At 33.5% G+C, this 15,844-nt stretch overlaps 1 protein-coding gene across 1 annotated transcript in view; it reads left to right on the forward strand.

Moving 5' to 3' along the window:
• esrrb (estrogen-related receptor beta) overlaps window positions 1–15,844 on the forward strand; it is a 76,832-nt gene that overhangs the window by 16,382 nt on the left and 44,606 nt on the right. Inside the window, exon 2 of the mRNA XM_073827065.1 lies at window positions 4,412–4,833. Within this exon, the coding sequence (XP_073683166.1) occupies window positions 4,412–4,833 (422 nt within the window). The remainder of the gene's footprint in view (window positions 1–4,411; window positions 4,834–15,844) is intronic.

Raw genomic sequence — 15,844 nt, forward strand, 5'->3', positions numbered from 1 at the left:
GGACCAGAATCATTCATGCTTATGAACAGTCATAATATAAAAATGTTGGCACCAGATGTCATATTTTGTCATATCTGACATATTTTCTGTACTGCCAGACTAACAGAATGCAGTGCTGAAGCTCTGAGGCTGTAGAATCTATTCTGAATGCATGTTTTATATATGAACATGAAGCTATTCAGACATTTATGCAATTATGCTAAGTGTCACCTTCAGCATGACCTTTGACCTGGGGTTAAGCTCCCCTTCAAGTCTCGAAATAAAGCCTAAATGGAATTGCCCTCTGTGCTGCTGTTTCTAATATATGGCTGTTAATAAATGAAATGAATGTGAGAAAGGTACAGACGCATTTATCTTTATTCAGCAGCTCACAGGTTTCACTCTGAGAATGAAAACATCCTGCTTGATTTGTCTTCTGTCGGGCCCAAACTGTAAATAAGAAAATTGTTCTTAAGTGACTAAACAAGCAAACTATATCATATAAGTGGCTTCATCTGTATTTGTCAACATGTTGTTTTATCATACATTTATTATCATCAATGCTGATTCAAGATGACAAATTACATTCCCAACCTTTTTGTCTCTGTCAGCTGAGGCAATAGCTATACATTTTTTTATACAACTATAAAACTGTATTTTGCATTATTTATAAATGTATTATTTGTTATACAGTTTAATAATTGAACAAACTAGTTCAACAACTAGTAGTTCATTTTCTGCTGAGATGAAGATGTTTTCTCAAGTAAGTCTGAACTGAATAAGCATCGTTGAGATCGCTCTTAGACTTTAGCTGCAGTTTGTCATTAAATTCCAGACCAGCAAGCTTTATTTACTCACTAAAGGCATTTTGTGTAGCTTCAGCTGATCTCTGGCTGTAGTCTCTGTGCAGTTTTCAGGACACTGCCATCTCACGCTCTTCTGCCTTTTTTCTACAAGGTCAGTGTTTTAACAAGGAGCTATTTTTTTATTATTTATTTTAGCCGTTAACCTTTCTATGAATTTCCAGAGGTGGTGGCACCTGCCGCAGCGTTGAATATACATGACACAAGAGGCAGTGAAACGCTGCAATGAGATTTAATTTGACACGCTGACCCCATCTCCATGGGCACGGGAAACCAGGGCGAGAAAATAAGGTTGACCTTCGACCCCCGGCCTTGAACCCAGCATCACCCGCACTTACAATTAAATCAGTCAGAGAAACAGACTGTCTAAAGGAAGCCTGCGCTCGCTCTGCTTTTTCATCTAAATGCAGCCGTGCAGTTTCGCCAAGTCACGCTGCTCACTTACAATGTTGAGTTTGTATTTTTATTTCAATTTCAGTATTTTATTCACTTAAATTCCATGCTTTTTGAAAGTTGGGAACCTTTACAAATCTTTGTTACTTTAAAAAAAAACAGTTTAATTGAAATAAATAAAACATTAAAAATATTTTAAATTATACTAGATCTGTAATATTTTATTAATTAAAAAATATGGATTTATTATTATTTTTTTACATTAAGATAACTTTATAGATCATTTTACAAACTGTTTTTTTGGCACCTATTGGTACTCATACATACTGGGTCTAAAATGACCTGAACATAAAACCTGTAACAATTTTGTTTAAATAGTTATTTCTCAAAAAAGTTATTGGGAAAAAAATCTGAATGAATAAATAAATAAATAAATAAATAAATAAATAATGTGTATTTTGAGACTCTTAAAGCATTTTTAGTTTAAATCTAAATCTTTTTGTTACTAAAAATAAAATACAGTTTAAATTAAATAAATAAATACATTTTAAATATTTTAAATTATACTAGAACTGTAATATTTTATTAATTAAAAATATTGATTTTTTTTTATTTTTTATTTTTTACATTAAGATAACTTTATAGATAATTTTACAAACTGTATTTTTGGCACCTATTACTCCATATATACTGGGTCTAAAATGACCTGAACATAAAACCTGTAACATTTTTGTTTAAATAGTTATATCTCTAAAAAATAATTGGGAAAAAATCTGAATGAGTGAATAAATAAATAAATTATACATATTTTGTTAAATCTAAATATTTTTGTTACTAAAAATGAAATACAGTTTAATTAAAATAAATAAATACATTTAAAAAAAATAATTAAACTAGAGCTGTACTAGAATGTAATAAAAACTAAAATAGATTAGAAAAAAAAAACTACATTTAAGAAATTAATAAAAATGACAAACTACAAAATTACTAAAACTAAAATGAAAAGAGAAAATTAACATTTTAATACATATATTAAATCTTAAAGATACTAAAATAGCACTAGTTGGCAGTATAATGCTTAGACTGACATGCAGGGCTGGTTGTCGCTCCGAGTTTTGGCCTGATGACATGATTTGTATGGGATCAAGGAAAGCTCAGGTTTATTAATGCTATCAAATCCATCGGACTCCTGGCCCTGGACTCCACAGCTAAAAAAGCAGAGCGTAACCCCATCATGACCACTGCGACACTCTGTAATGTTAATTATTTATAGGCTGGAGTCAAATAAATAAGGTTCTGTCTATTTCAGATGCTTGTCTTCAATTCAGTGCATGCTTTGACCAGTGCTGCCTGTATGGTGTCTGTAATTGTGATGCATGTAGATGATGATTTCTTTGGCTGGAATTATTCATTGCTCTAGAATCTTGCTTTAACACAAGCTTTTTTATATAATGCATTGTAAACGTATTATAATGCATTAATTATAATCTGTGATCCAGTACCCTTCGGCTCATTGACAGTGTTATTCACTGATGCTTCTACATTCATCGTCTTCATTAGAGGATGTTGTTTTCTTTTTTCATCAAGTTTGCATTTTATGCAGAAAATTATCATTTTGAATATGGCTTTTAAACTTGCAATGCTAAAATTGTTATTTTTAAGCATCATATACAACATTTTTAAATCACAATTTCTGCTTATCTTAAGAATAATCGTATTCGATATTGGTCTGCTGATTGTTTGTCCTGGAAAGATTGTTTTCATTTGGCATTGCCATTATCTTGCATTGGTAACAAACCTCCACTAAAGCTTTAATGCTTGGGGTTGCCAGATAAGTAGGGTTTAAATCCACCGAGCAGAGCTTTTCCCTGAAATTGACACATTTTCTGCCCAGTGGTTTACTTCTCAACCTGGCAACCATTCACACACACTCTCTACATTACAGACATGTAAGTTGGAGTTTGTTGCATTATTCTGCTCAAATGAAAGTGTAATACAGTCAGTTCTTTCACACGGCCATTTGCGTTGTTTGCTGAGATTAAATCTGTAATCAGTCCTGTCCAGTATTAAACTGTAATAAATCCAAAGAGGGATCTTGACTATATAGTTTGCAGTTTTTCTATTTATCGTATATTTTTTATATAATACAGTATAATCAAAATCTGTGTACTGTTTTTGCAATATGGGTCCATGTGTACCTGAAAAATGTTTATTTTATAGAACAGTATTAAGTTAATATTAATATTTTCAACTAAAACCATATTCTATCTGATCCTATTAATTAATGATTTATTTATTTTTTTATTATAAATTTTTAATGTTACTATGTAATTACCAAGTTATAACTGCATTTATTACTGCACTTTTTATTAATAAAAAAAAACATATATGGATTGATTATATTGATTCATTTTTTTTTTTTTACATTAATATAACTTTATAGATCATTTTACAAACTGTATTTTTGGCACCTATTGGTACTCATACATACTGCGTCGAAAATAACCTGAACATAAAACCTGTACATTTTTGTTTAAATAGTTATATCTCAAAAAAAAATAACTGGGAAAAAAAATCGGAATGAATGAATAAATAAATAAATTATGTGCAGAGTTTTGTTCCCTTACTAAAAACTTTATTTATTATTATTATTATTTATTTATTTATTTAAATGTATGTCTTTCGGATCAAAATAGAAGAGCTATTAGGGTTAAATAACTATTTCTACCTATTTTTACTATTTAAACCATAAAAATGGATTTTGTTGGTATAAATTGATGTATATGGGATCATTGATGTTAAACATAGTTTTTCGCTTGAGTAAAACCAGTTCATCTAGATGTTGATATTCTCTTGATTTGATTTGCTTATGTGATTGCAATAAATAAAAATACATTTCTCATGACAAAAATCTTAATTAATAATCACAAATTTCACAATACAGTCATCACAACCAATCATCAGTTTAACTATTAGCGTTCAGCCCTATTTTTACATGTGCACTGGGTTGTAGTGTGGATTTTGTTGTGAGAGTGCCGTAATTTTACTGGAATGTCCTGTAGAGCAACACTCTTATTGCACGTAATTTTACTTTTGATCGCACATTTATTGGCATCAACACTACTTAGACATTTGCGTCCTCCGTCCTCCGTCTCACGTTCTTGTGTGTGTTTCAGGCTGCTGAACAGGATGGCCGCTGAGGAGCGGCACATGACGTCCAGCTGTGGCTCCTACATTAAGACAGAGCCCTCCAGTCCGTCGTCTCTGGTGGACACGGCCAGCCACCCCAGTCCCGGCGCGAATTCGGACGCCAGCGGCGGCTACGCCAGCGCCATCAACAGCCACTCCAACGGCCTGGACTCTCCGCCAATGTTCACGGGGGGCGGGCCGCTGGGCGCGGCGGGGAGCGCCTGCCGCAAACGCTACGAGGACTGTTCCAGCACGTTACTGGAGGACCCCAGCTCCATTAAGTGCGAATACATGCTCAACTCCATCCCAAAACGCCTGTGCCTGGTGTGCGGAGACATCGCATCGGGGTATCACTATGGCGTGGCCTCCTGTGAAGCCTGCAAGGCCTTCTTCAAGAGAACAATACAAGGTATTTCATATGCATGTGCTGCTTTGTACACACTACAGGTCATTATTTCGAATACATTTTTGAAAAAAAGTGGCACCATTTATTTGATCAAAAATACAGTAAAAACATTAAAGGTTGTATCAGCGATTTCCAGCCTAAAACATAAAGTGTCAATTTCAGCTCACCTTTCTTCACGATCCGCTCGCTGCCTGCCCCATAAATTGTCTGTGAAAAAACCGCGTCTCTCTGGTCAGCCTAGGGTCCGAGATATGCCAAAAAAACAATCAACGCTGTTAACTATTCCACAGATAAACAAACAGTGTTCCAACCAATCAGCGTCAGGGGTTTGGTGTTGTGGACTTTCCTACTGGTGCAGGGATGTGAGGGAGGCGGAGCGAAAGTCCACAACACCAAACCCCTGACGCTGATTGGTTGGAACACTGTTTGTTTATGTGTGGAAAGGTTGGTAGTGCCGATTGTTTTTTTGGCATATCTCGGACCCTAGGCTGACCAGAGAGACGCGGTTTTTTCACAGACAATTTATGGGGCAGGCAGCGAGCGGATCGTGATGAAAGGTCAGCTGAATTTGACACTTTATGTTTCAGGCTAGAAATCGCTGATACAACCTTTAATATTGTGAAATATTATAATTAAAAATTTTCTATGTGAATCTATGATAAAATGTAATTGATTTCTGTGATCAAAGCTGAATTTTCAGCATCATTACTGCAGTCTTCAGTGTCACATGATCCTTCAGAAATCATTCTAATATTCTGATGTGCTGCTCAACAAACATTGCTGATTATTATGACAGCAAACTTTCAGACATTTATCACCAGTGTTGGGGAAAGTTACTTTTAAAAGTAATGCATTACAATATTGAGCTACTTCCTAAAAAAATAAGTTAATTAGGTACTTTTTATGGAAAATAATGAGTTATATTATTTTTAAAATCTGGGCAGGGCTTGCTTGTTAGTTTTTACTATAAAAAGTTCTATTTTTGTCAAATGTAAAAGCCTTTTCACACCTAAAGCCTCTTTAGAGAAAAGTAAATTGACGTCTGTACAGTAGACCGCAGAAGAAAAAATGTCAACTCTTTAGCAGTAAAAAAAGGAAAAGAAATGTTAGATTATCTTGAGTCATTTTTGCTCATTAGTATGGATGACTTTGATCATCAAAGATTGCCAGCAAAGTTAATAAAATGGAATTAAATACACAAAGGATATTTGTATATTTGAACATATTTAATTAATGCAGGTTTGCAGCATATTCTTAGTTGAATATCACTGTTTTTATTCATTTTGAGGAACACTGTATCTGTTTTTTTTAGTGGTTGAGATGAATTAACGCATGTTCACATTTATTCTAGAACTAAAGTAACATCTTACTCACAATTTCTCTCAACATGGGGACAGGAGAGCTTTTAATCAATAAATGGGGCGGGGAGTAACATGTGTTACTTATTTGAAAAAGTAACTCAGATAATTTCTTGTAAATTAAAAAGTAATGCATTACTTCGCTAGTTAATAATATTACGTAATTTGTGTTAATTGCAATGAGTTAACCCCAATGTTGTTTGTCACTATATACTTATTTCATTACATGATCTGAGAAAGAGAAACAATGAACTGTGGATGGCCAGCTGTCGATAAAAAGACAATGTGCATATTGACATTATCGTGACATGGACATGGCGATGTATGGTGTGGCGCCAGCGGTGACGTTACAGTAATCAATCCATTTGATAGCCTATAAGAGGTTTACTGTTACTGAGACATATGATAAGATGACCACACTGACCAGAAGACAGTGAGAGCGGAAGAAATAGCCATCTTTACATCATTGTCTCTTCTCACTACAGCACAGAAGAAATGGACAAAGCAAAAGGGTTCACACTGACTAATGGTACAAAACTGGTCCACACTGTGTCTCATTTTGACCAAAGGCTGAAAGAGACAAAGTGACATGTAAAGCAAGCAATCACAGTTAGTTTAGTGGCAGGATTTAAAAAAAAAAAATTAACTAGGTGTGGGTTTTCACCAACATTCAAGAGCAGCGTTTTAAAAAATGCTGAAATTAAATCACAAAATTAAATTTTTGCAAAAAGAAATTCCGCATTTAAAGTCATTATTTTGTTAAACGAGAAAAGCATTTAATAGACATTACAAAGAAGTAGCTTTAGAAAGAAATATGTTGATTCAACTGAAATAAAAGAGTTGAATTATGAAACATGTTTATCTGTTATCTTTATTTATTTATTTTAATGAATATATACCCTAAATATGGAACTAAAAGTGCCAGTAGGTGGCAGTAAGTCACTTTCTTAATGAGTGAGCCATTGAATCATTCATTTAGCAGATTCATTCAAATGGCTTATTCATTCAGGAACAAAGTAAGTGACTGTTGTATCAGTGAGTCACTGAATCATTGACTTGCTTGATTTGTTCAATGGATTCATTTAGTTATGAAAATAGAGACTCACAACAGAACTATTTTTGTTTCTGTTAAAAAAAAAGAAAGAAAGAAAGTCCATTTGACAAAAGTAGTGGCAATACTAAAAAACATACAGAAAACTACTGGGATTATTAATACGGTTCAAATTTAATTGATTCACATACTGATACCTGGAGGTTGTGTAAAATCAGCCAATCAGATTTGAGTTTGTGAGACTGAGAAAGTACTTTCCAGTTTTCTGGTCCTTGTACATAATTCAGCAATGCTTACAGTAAGTAATGTTTGACCAATTATATAGCAGTCAAACAATCAACACTAACTTAAATAAATTTTAAATAATTTAAAGTAATTCTGCAATTGTGTTAAAGGCACACATATGGAATGATATGTATGAGCATACACAAGATTATTATATTCTGCAGGGAAGCTGGAATCTGTATCTCTAATTGAACCATTTCATTTTTGAATATGAGTGGGATGATCTGTCTGACAGGTTATTCAGTTCTGTTGTAAATACTGTGTTTTCAGTAAAGCCCAGTGAGTGTTTTAAGCTGAGTGCTGAGTGAGCTGAGCGCTGTAATGTTGAGATTTCTGTGGTGCGTGATGTTCAGGTATGTTCAGACATGCAGCATCACACTGTCAGATTGGATTGGCACAGACAAGACGAGCAGTGTGTTCTGAACCAGATACTAATCACATGGACTCTGTGTGTGTGTGTGTGTGTGTGTGTGTGTGTGTGTGTGTGTGTACCTGGTATTCATCACGTTGTGGGGACCAAATGTCCCCACAAGGATAGGAATACCAGTAGATTTTGACCTTGTGGGGACATTTCTCAGGTCCCCATGAGGAAACAGGCTTATAAATCATGCACAATGAGTTTTTTGAGGAAGTAAAAGTGTGCACAATCTCCTGTGAGGGCTAGGTTTAGGTGTAGGGTAGGTGTAGGGCGATAGAAAGTATGGTTTGTACAGTATAAAAACCATTACGCCTATGGAATGTCCCCATAAAACATGTAAACCCAACATGTGTGTGTGTGTGTGTGTGTGTGTGTGTGTGTGTGTGTGTGTGTGTGTGTGTGTGTGATGGCTCAGAGAGAGAGAATCTGACCGACAACAGTCGCACTGCTCTGTTTTTATTAAACGTCAGCAACATGCAAGTAGAAATCTCATTTGTTTAGAGTGTTACTGTATTTCATCATGCAATTTCTTCATTCATTAATCAATTAATCGCATAAAACCCCACATTTCCCAATGCTCACGAGACGTATATTTGGCACACATTTGTGAACGCTCACTTAAAGAAGTATCTGAGGTTTAACACTGTCCTCACTAGAAATACAACATTTACAGATAAGAATATTATTGTTGGCTGAGTTTATTGTTGATTTTTAGTGGTTAGTTGTCGTCTGATATTGATATTGATATTGATAGAGTTTTTTTTATCAAGTCAAAGTTCTTTTAATGTAACTGTACAAATGTCCACCATCAGCTGGTGCTTCACATGTCTTTTGGCTGTCAAATCTTTACTGATTTTTATCAAGTAAACATAACTGTAGTAATATTTCTAGATGAACACTTACTGGACAGAAGCAGCTTGGCTTTACTTGATTCTCCATGTTTTTTTTGTTTTTTTTTATAAATCAGTGAGTCTCAGATCTGATCACCAGGATCTTTTGAGGAAGGTTTGTTGTCACTGTTCCTCATTGGAGGAATGATCTTCTCAAACCTCCAAAACATCTCACATCTTTTGAGGAACGTTTATTTGTTTATCTCTCGATCATCATTAGATTGCATTGCATTATATGTTTGGATCATTTCAATCTCATCTTACTAAAACATATTATTGGACATACAGAGTGAACACAGATATTTAGATCATTTTATATCAGTATCTGCTCTACTGTTATAAAGATCTTATTGATTTACATTACAAGCAGCAGAATTTCATCATATAAATATTTTAGCATCTGCACCAAATTCATATTTTGAGTCTCTGAATAAAATTGAGCTGATTTTCTCACTATACCAGACTGTATGGACCATAAATGGATCAAATATGTGACCCTGGACCACAAAACCAGTCTTAAGTAGCACGGGTATAGTAATAGCGATAGCCAAAAATACATTGTCAAAATGATCTATTTTTCTTTTATGCTAAAAAATCATTAGGATATTAAGTAAAGATCATGTTCCATGAAGATATTTTGTAAATCTCCTACCACAAATATATCAAAACTTATTTTTTGATTGGTAATATGCATTGCTAAGAACTTCATTTGGACAACTTTAAAGGTGATTTTCTAAGTGTTTCGTTTTTTTTGCACCCTCAGATTGCAGATTTTCAAATAGTTGCATCTCGGCCAAATATTGTCAGATTTGGGGCTTTACCAAAATTCAAAACCAATGTGGTCTAAAAAAAGTAAATTAAAAAAACTAATGTTTACTGTAATGAAATCACAAAAATACATTTTGGCAAAATGAAAAATTTCCCCAAAAAATCATTTAAAGTCATTATTGTGTTAAATGAGAAAGCCATTGAAGAGACATTGCAAAAAAGTAGCTTTAGAAAGAAGTATTTGGATTCAACACAAAAAAAGAGTATTAAATATATATTCAAAAAATCATTTTTAATGAAATGATGCTCTAAATATAGAACTAAATGCTCCAGTAGGTGGCAGTAAGTCTTAATGAGCAAGTTACTGAATCATTCATTCAACTGATTCATTCAAATATTCCAGATTTTTTTTCAAAATATTGTCCTATTCTAACAAACCATACATCAACAGAACACTTATTTATTCAGCTTTCAGATGATGTATAAATCTTATTTTCAGAAAAATAGACCCTTATGACTGGTTTAGTGGTCCAGGGTATCATATTATACTTTTAAAAAACACATATGCAAACTTTTTTGTTTTAAATATTTTGTTTAAAGGTCCTGCTCCATTTATAAACAGTTTTTTTTTTCTGATTATGATTTTATATGTCAGGCTTTACAGGGTAAATCCCTACTGTATTTGTCCGTTTCGACATACGCCATGAATTATGAATAACTGTGGAGACAAACATGACTCCACTCTCAGAGTCCAGAAGCTCTCAGGTGTTTAAACACAAGCGCGTTGATATTGGCTGCATTGTATCGGCTTTAAACAGTCTATGTACCTTTGTGAGGCAAACGATCGCAGTCGTCCAAAAATCTCCACTGTCGGCGTCCCTCAATCACATATTTAGAGTCCGGCTTTAAACACTGCCAAACGCACAAAAGCGTCCGCAACGAGACACTCGAACAAATGAGCACTTTGAGCAAAACGAGGAGCCGGACAATTAAAAGGAGGAGAGTTACACGACAGAGAGAAAGGCTCGTCTTAGACGTCTCGTCCCCCTCCTCACTTTGTATTGTCAGATGGCAATTTCCCCCTCTATCGCTGTGTTCTTCCTCTTGGAGCGCTGCCTGTAATGGAGCTAATCTAGAGCCGTTTGTCCGAGCCACAGGAGTTTTGTCAATAACAATCAGCGTTCAGCAGGAGTAATTAAGGCCGAGCCTTTTCATTAGGCCAGGGGGAGGGGCTCCTCTCCGGGGACGACCGGCGCAATTAGAAACGCAGGCACGCGTCGCCGGGTAATTTCAGCCGCGGCCAGGAAGGAGGGGAAGAAACCCAGGACTTTCTTTAGATTGAAGAGGGACTGGGTTTTGTCTCGTGCAGGAGCGGGACGACTAATGGCATAATAACCAGACGCACGGCTCTGGAAGAACGAGGCAGGATTTTAGGAAGAAAGGGACAAGTGGAGGAAAGAGGGCAGGTTGAGATAATGAAGAACAGAGCAGACGATGAGCGCTTGACTCGAGACAAGAAAAGAGGCATGAGAGATCAGGATTAGACGTGATTAAGAAAGTAAATAACGGGGCGAGGTTGAGGGTTTCTGGGATTCAACGTATACAAACAAAAGTGTATGTATTAATGCAGTACATATGTGACCCTGGACCACAAAACCAGTCATAAAGGTCTTTTTTTTTTTAATGAATAAATAAACTTTCCATTGATGCATGGTTTGTTAGGATAGGACAATATTTGGTTGAGATACAAAAATCTAAATATTGAGAAAGTCACCTTTAAAGTTGTCCAAATGAAGTTCTTAGCAATGCATATTACTAATCAAAAATTAAGTTCTGATATATTTACGTTAGGAAATTTACTAAATATCTTCATGGAACATGATCTTTACTTAATATCATATAAAATATGAGTTTTGTCATAAAAAATATATATATACAGTACAGATCAAAAGTTTGGACACACCTTCTCATTCAAATGAATATATATATATATATATATATATATATATATATATATATATATATATATATATAGTATCTCAAACATACTAATATCACAGAACCATGTGTAATCAGTGTTGATCTTTAAATTAAATCAGAATCAAATTTCCTCACAGTCTTTTCATTGCTAAACAAAACAAAAACAACTGAGCAGCATGTGAACTGCAGCAATTTTAGAGCATATAGTAATAAAACAATGACAAATGTAACAAGTCTAAACAAAGCAATAATAAATGTTTATATCTTCCAGTACTGCCTACAGGTGTTTAATGTCTATTCTTTCATTTCTTTGTTGACAGCTGGCAAGTGTTTGTCATTTTGTAAATTGTAGAGCTAGTGAGCATTGACTCTTTTTCTAGTGTTTGAAGAGACATTAAAACCTGATTATGCTTAATAAGCCAATAATGCCCGTTAACCTCCATTCTTTTAGCAGAATAAGGTCATAAATGACAAAAAAAACACAGCTAGTTTTTAATCTTTATCCTGATTGCACCAGCATGTAAACAAGCAAATATAGAAATAAATGTTTCTTATTTTAGGGTGTGTATAAAACGGACAAAAAATATTACAGAATATATTTACATATATGTATATTAATGCATGTGTATTAAATTATAGTTTAAATAGACATTTACGCAAAGCATTTGTACAGCTTCTGAAGCAACAAAAGTGACTTAGAAATGTTACAGATAAAACTTATTAAAAAAATGTGTCAGAAAAACAAACCAAAATGTATTTAGACACCTTCAGCTTTTCTCACATTATCACAGTTTATTTGCTATAGTTTAGAAAATGCTAATAAAATATGATAAGAACTCATTCATCTTGATAATGTCAGATAACTTTGATAGAAAGGTATGTAATGATTACAAAAAAAATCTGACAACTGTTAATATGACAATATTTATACAACTGTCAATATTTTGTTGAGCAATTACCAAGCAATGCTTAATTTTTTTCAGTATGTGGCGTAAAAAGGTTGCATTAGCAAATAAAAAAAAAAAACAACATAGTCAGGTCAAAGTGTCTGAATTTTTTGTCCCAAATTTGTATCAGTTTTACTAGTAGTCCACTGTATGAAGAATTTTTGGATATAATATGTCACAGTTTACTTTATTTTGCTGTCCTCATGTACATAAATTAACTATAGTGTTAAGTTCTAGTAAAAATATATGAAATTATATCTGGTGTCTAAATAATTTTTGGTTTGACTGTATAAATAATGTTTTATGTTGACAGTATAAGTGGAGGCACGCTTATAGTTTGCTAGAAATGTGTTTAGTCACCAGAAATCATGGTCTTTCACTTTTGCTTTAAACTCATAATCAACTTTATTTTGACTCTCTGAGCTGGTCAATCTATCTGCTGTTTTCAGTTCTTTAAACCAGCACTGTTTGATGGCTCCATCAGTCAGAGCCGGTCTAAATGAACACCATTCCTGATCCAATGATCGTTCCTGACCGCTGTGACCCACCCATCACCCCAAACACCTCCGTCAGCCCCATCCTGAGCCCGATCTGCTGCCCATTTTCAACACAGGTGTAAAAGTGTATGAAAGCTCCATCTCTTCCTCTATGAAGTAATCGAGGCTGACAGTAAGCCTGTAAAAGTCAGCTTAGATTTTGATGAGGAAGACCTTCCATTTTACTGTAATTTACTTACTTGACCCGAGTCTCTCCCCAAACTGTGGCCTGGCACCGGTCCTGAAAAACCATCAAAGAAATTAAAGCAGATAAATGTTGAGAAGGAAAAAAAAACATGACTTTATTTGTCTTCTCCAATCCCAAGACTTTTTATTTGAAGAATATAACTTTTATAGGATTTCTGAACTGAAGGGATTTCGGTCTGAAGCGATTGCACGCTCGTCCTCCATATTGCATCATTTCTAAGTGTTGCCTCTTGTTTGCAAATAAAATCTTTACGTGATTTGAGCTACAAATATTTGCAATAGTAATTTTTTAACTGTTTACTATGTCTGAGTTGAATTTGTCTTTTGTTTAGATACCAACCGTGGTATTTTTTCCACTTAAAATGATGGTTTGACGAAATGAAGACTGCCCTAAATATTAGTATTGAAATTTAGTTATACAGTTTAGAATTAATAAGTTTTTTTATTAATCAAATTATATTATAATATTATTATTTTTCTTAAATACAAAATAAATATTTTATTTTACAGTGGAATGTTATATTAGTAATTTTGTTTAATATTTAATAATAATAATAATAATTTATATTATTCAGCATAGTATTTTATAGTATTTATTATTATTTTTAGATGTATTATAAATCATATAGATATGTCATTACAACAATTAATTGCATTGTAAATCACTTTTTTATTTTACAGTGGAATATGATAATAGTTATTTTGTTTAATATTTAATAATAATAATAAAAATTTATAGTATTCATCACTATGGTATTTTATAGTTTTTAATATTATTTTTAGATGCATTTTATATAGAAATGTAATTACAACAATTTATTGTATTGTAAATCACATTTTTTTATATTACAGTGGAATAATATAAGTGATTTTGTTATTTTGTTTAAGATTTAATAATTATAATAATTATAATAATAATAGTTTAATTATAATTATAATAATAAAAACTTAAATATTAGTTATACTTTAATATAAAATTAAAATTATGTTGTTTATTATTATATTATGTGTTCATGATTATTATGTTAATATTTTATTTTCTTAAACATAAAAATAAATATATTTCTTTATAGTGGAATATTATAATATTATAACTTGTTTAATATTTTAATTATAATATTACTAATAGTATTTGTTAATATTTTATAGTTGAAAATAATCCCAACAATTTTTTTGCATTATAAATTACTAATACAATTTTTATCAGAAAGATTGCGATATTTTTTTTTTTTTTTTCCAAATCATGCAGCCCTAACCAAACTTTTAGTTCAGTTTAGTTTAGTTCATCTTTATTTATCTCCTGAAGCCAATTTGGTTGCGCCATTCAAGCATTTCACATAGGACAACAAAACACACAATGCAAAAAATAATAATAATAATAATAATGTTTGCTTTACATGTCAGTCACTGTGAGCACAAGGCCTAGTTCTCAATGCAGTTTATTCTGGCCTCTTCCTGTCTGGTGCATTTAGAGGTCAGAATAAGCTGTGATGTGGACCAGACCTTATGCTGATAGTCAAAAGTGTGTTTACCTGAGACTAGCAGCGTATCTGAGAGGGAATGAGAGCCATCAGTCTCCTGATGGAGCGGCGGGTCAGAGTGCCAATCAGACGACCGCGATACGCTTACCAACACTGCAATTCAAGACGCATCCTGCCGTAATGATCCCGCAGGGACGCATCCCAGAATAGGAAGATCCAGCCCTTCCTTCTCCAGAAAATATGATAGGATGAAGGAGGAATGAGTCGCTGCACATTCTAGTTGTGGGAAAACCATGAATCAAACCGCCTGTAATCTGGAAACGCACAGGAAATGTGTTTGATTAGCACTGTTTAGTTGATCGTGACAACAAATGGGAAAACAGGAAGAGGAGCGATCAGACTTTATCACATTCATTTTCACACCTTTATTTACCCCAAACCCAAAGAGATCCGCTACATTTGCATACTGATTTGTATAACCCAGATAAAAGGAGGAATTTCTAATTATTTAATACATCTTGGGACCCTCCACTTGATCTGTGCAATAATGTTAACATAATTGCATAAGTTGGGAATGGGGGATGGAAGCACTTGTGCAAGATTTCAGAGAGAGAAGTAGAAGAACACTGATGTACAAGCTCTATCGACAACCACTAGATATAAGGTTACTGACCTGTTCATTTATGATATAACTGCATGTTATCCAGTCCAAAATGTAAAATACTAAATAATTAATTAAATAAGTCCTGCAATATCTTACCGTACCTGTAAGATACTTCAAAACTGTATTTCTCAAAAAACGTAGTTCAACACATTACTACTAGACATTGAAGCGACCAAATATAAAATATAATTTGCATTGGGGCTTAAAAGACAATTAGCATTCGATAATACTATTGGCCAGTTTTGGGGAAAGTTACTTTTAAAAGTAATGCATTAAATATTGTGTCACATATTGAGGTAAAAAGTAACTAAATGTGTTGCTTAGTTACTTTTTATGAAACATAATGCATTTTGTTACTTATGCGTTACTTTTTATCACCTGGGCTGGGCTTGTTTATTTGTTTTTAAATAACAAAAAGCACAGAAGTTA

Source organism: Garra rufa, chromosome 21, assembly GCF_049309525.1.
Source record: "Garra rufa chromosome 21, GarRuf1.0, whole genome shotgun sequence".
Classification (NCBI taxonomy): Eukaryota; Metazoa; Chordata; class Actinopteri; order Cypriniformes; family Cyprinidae; genus Garra; species Garra rufa.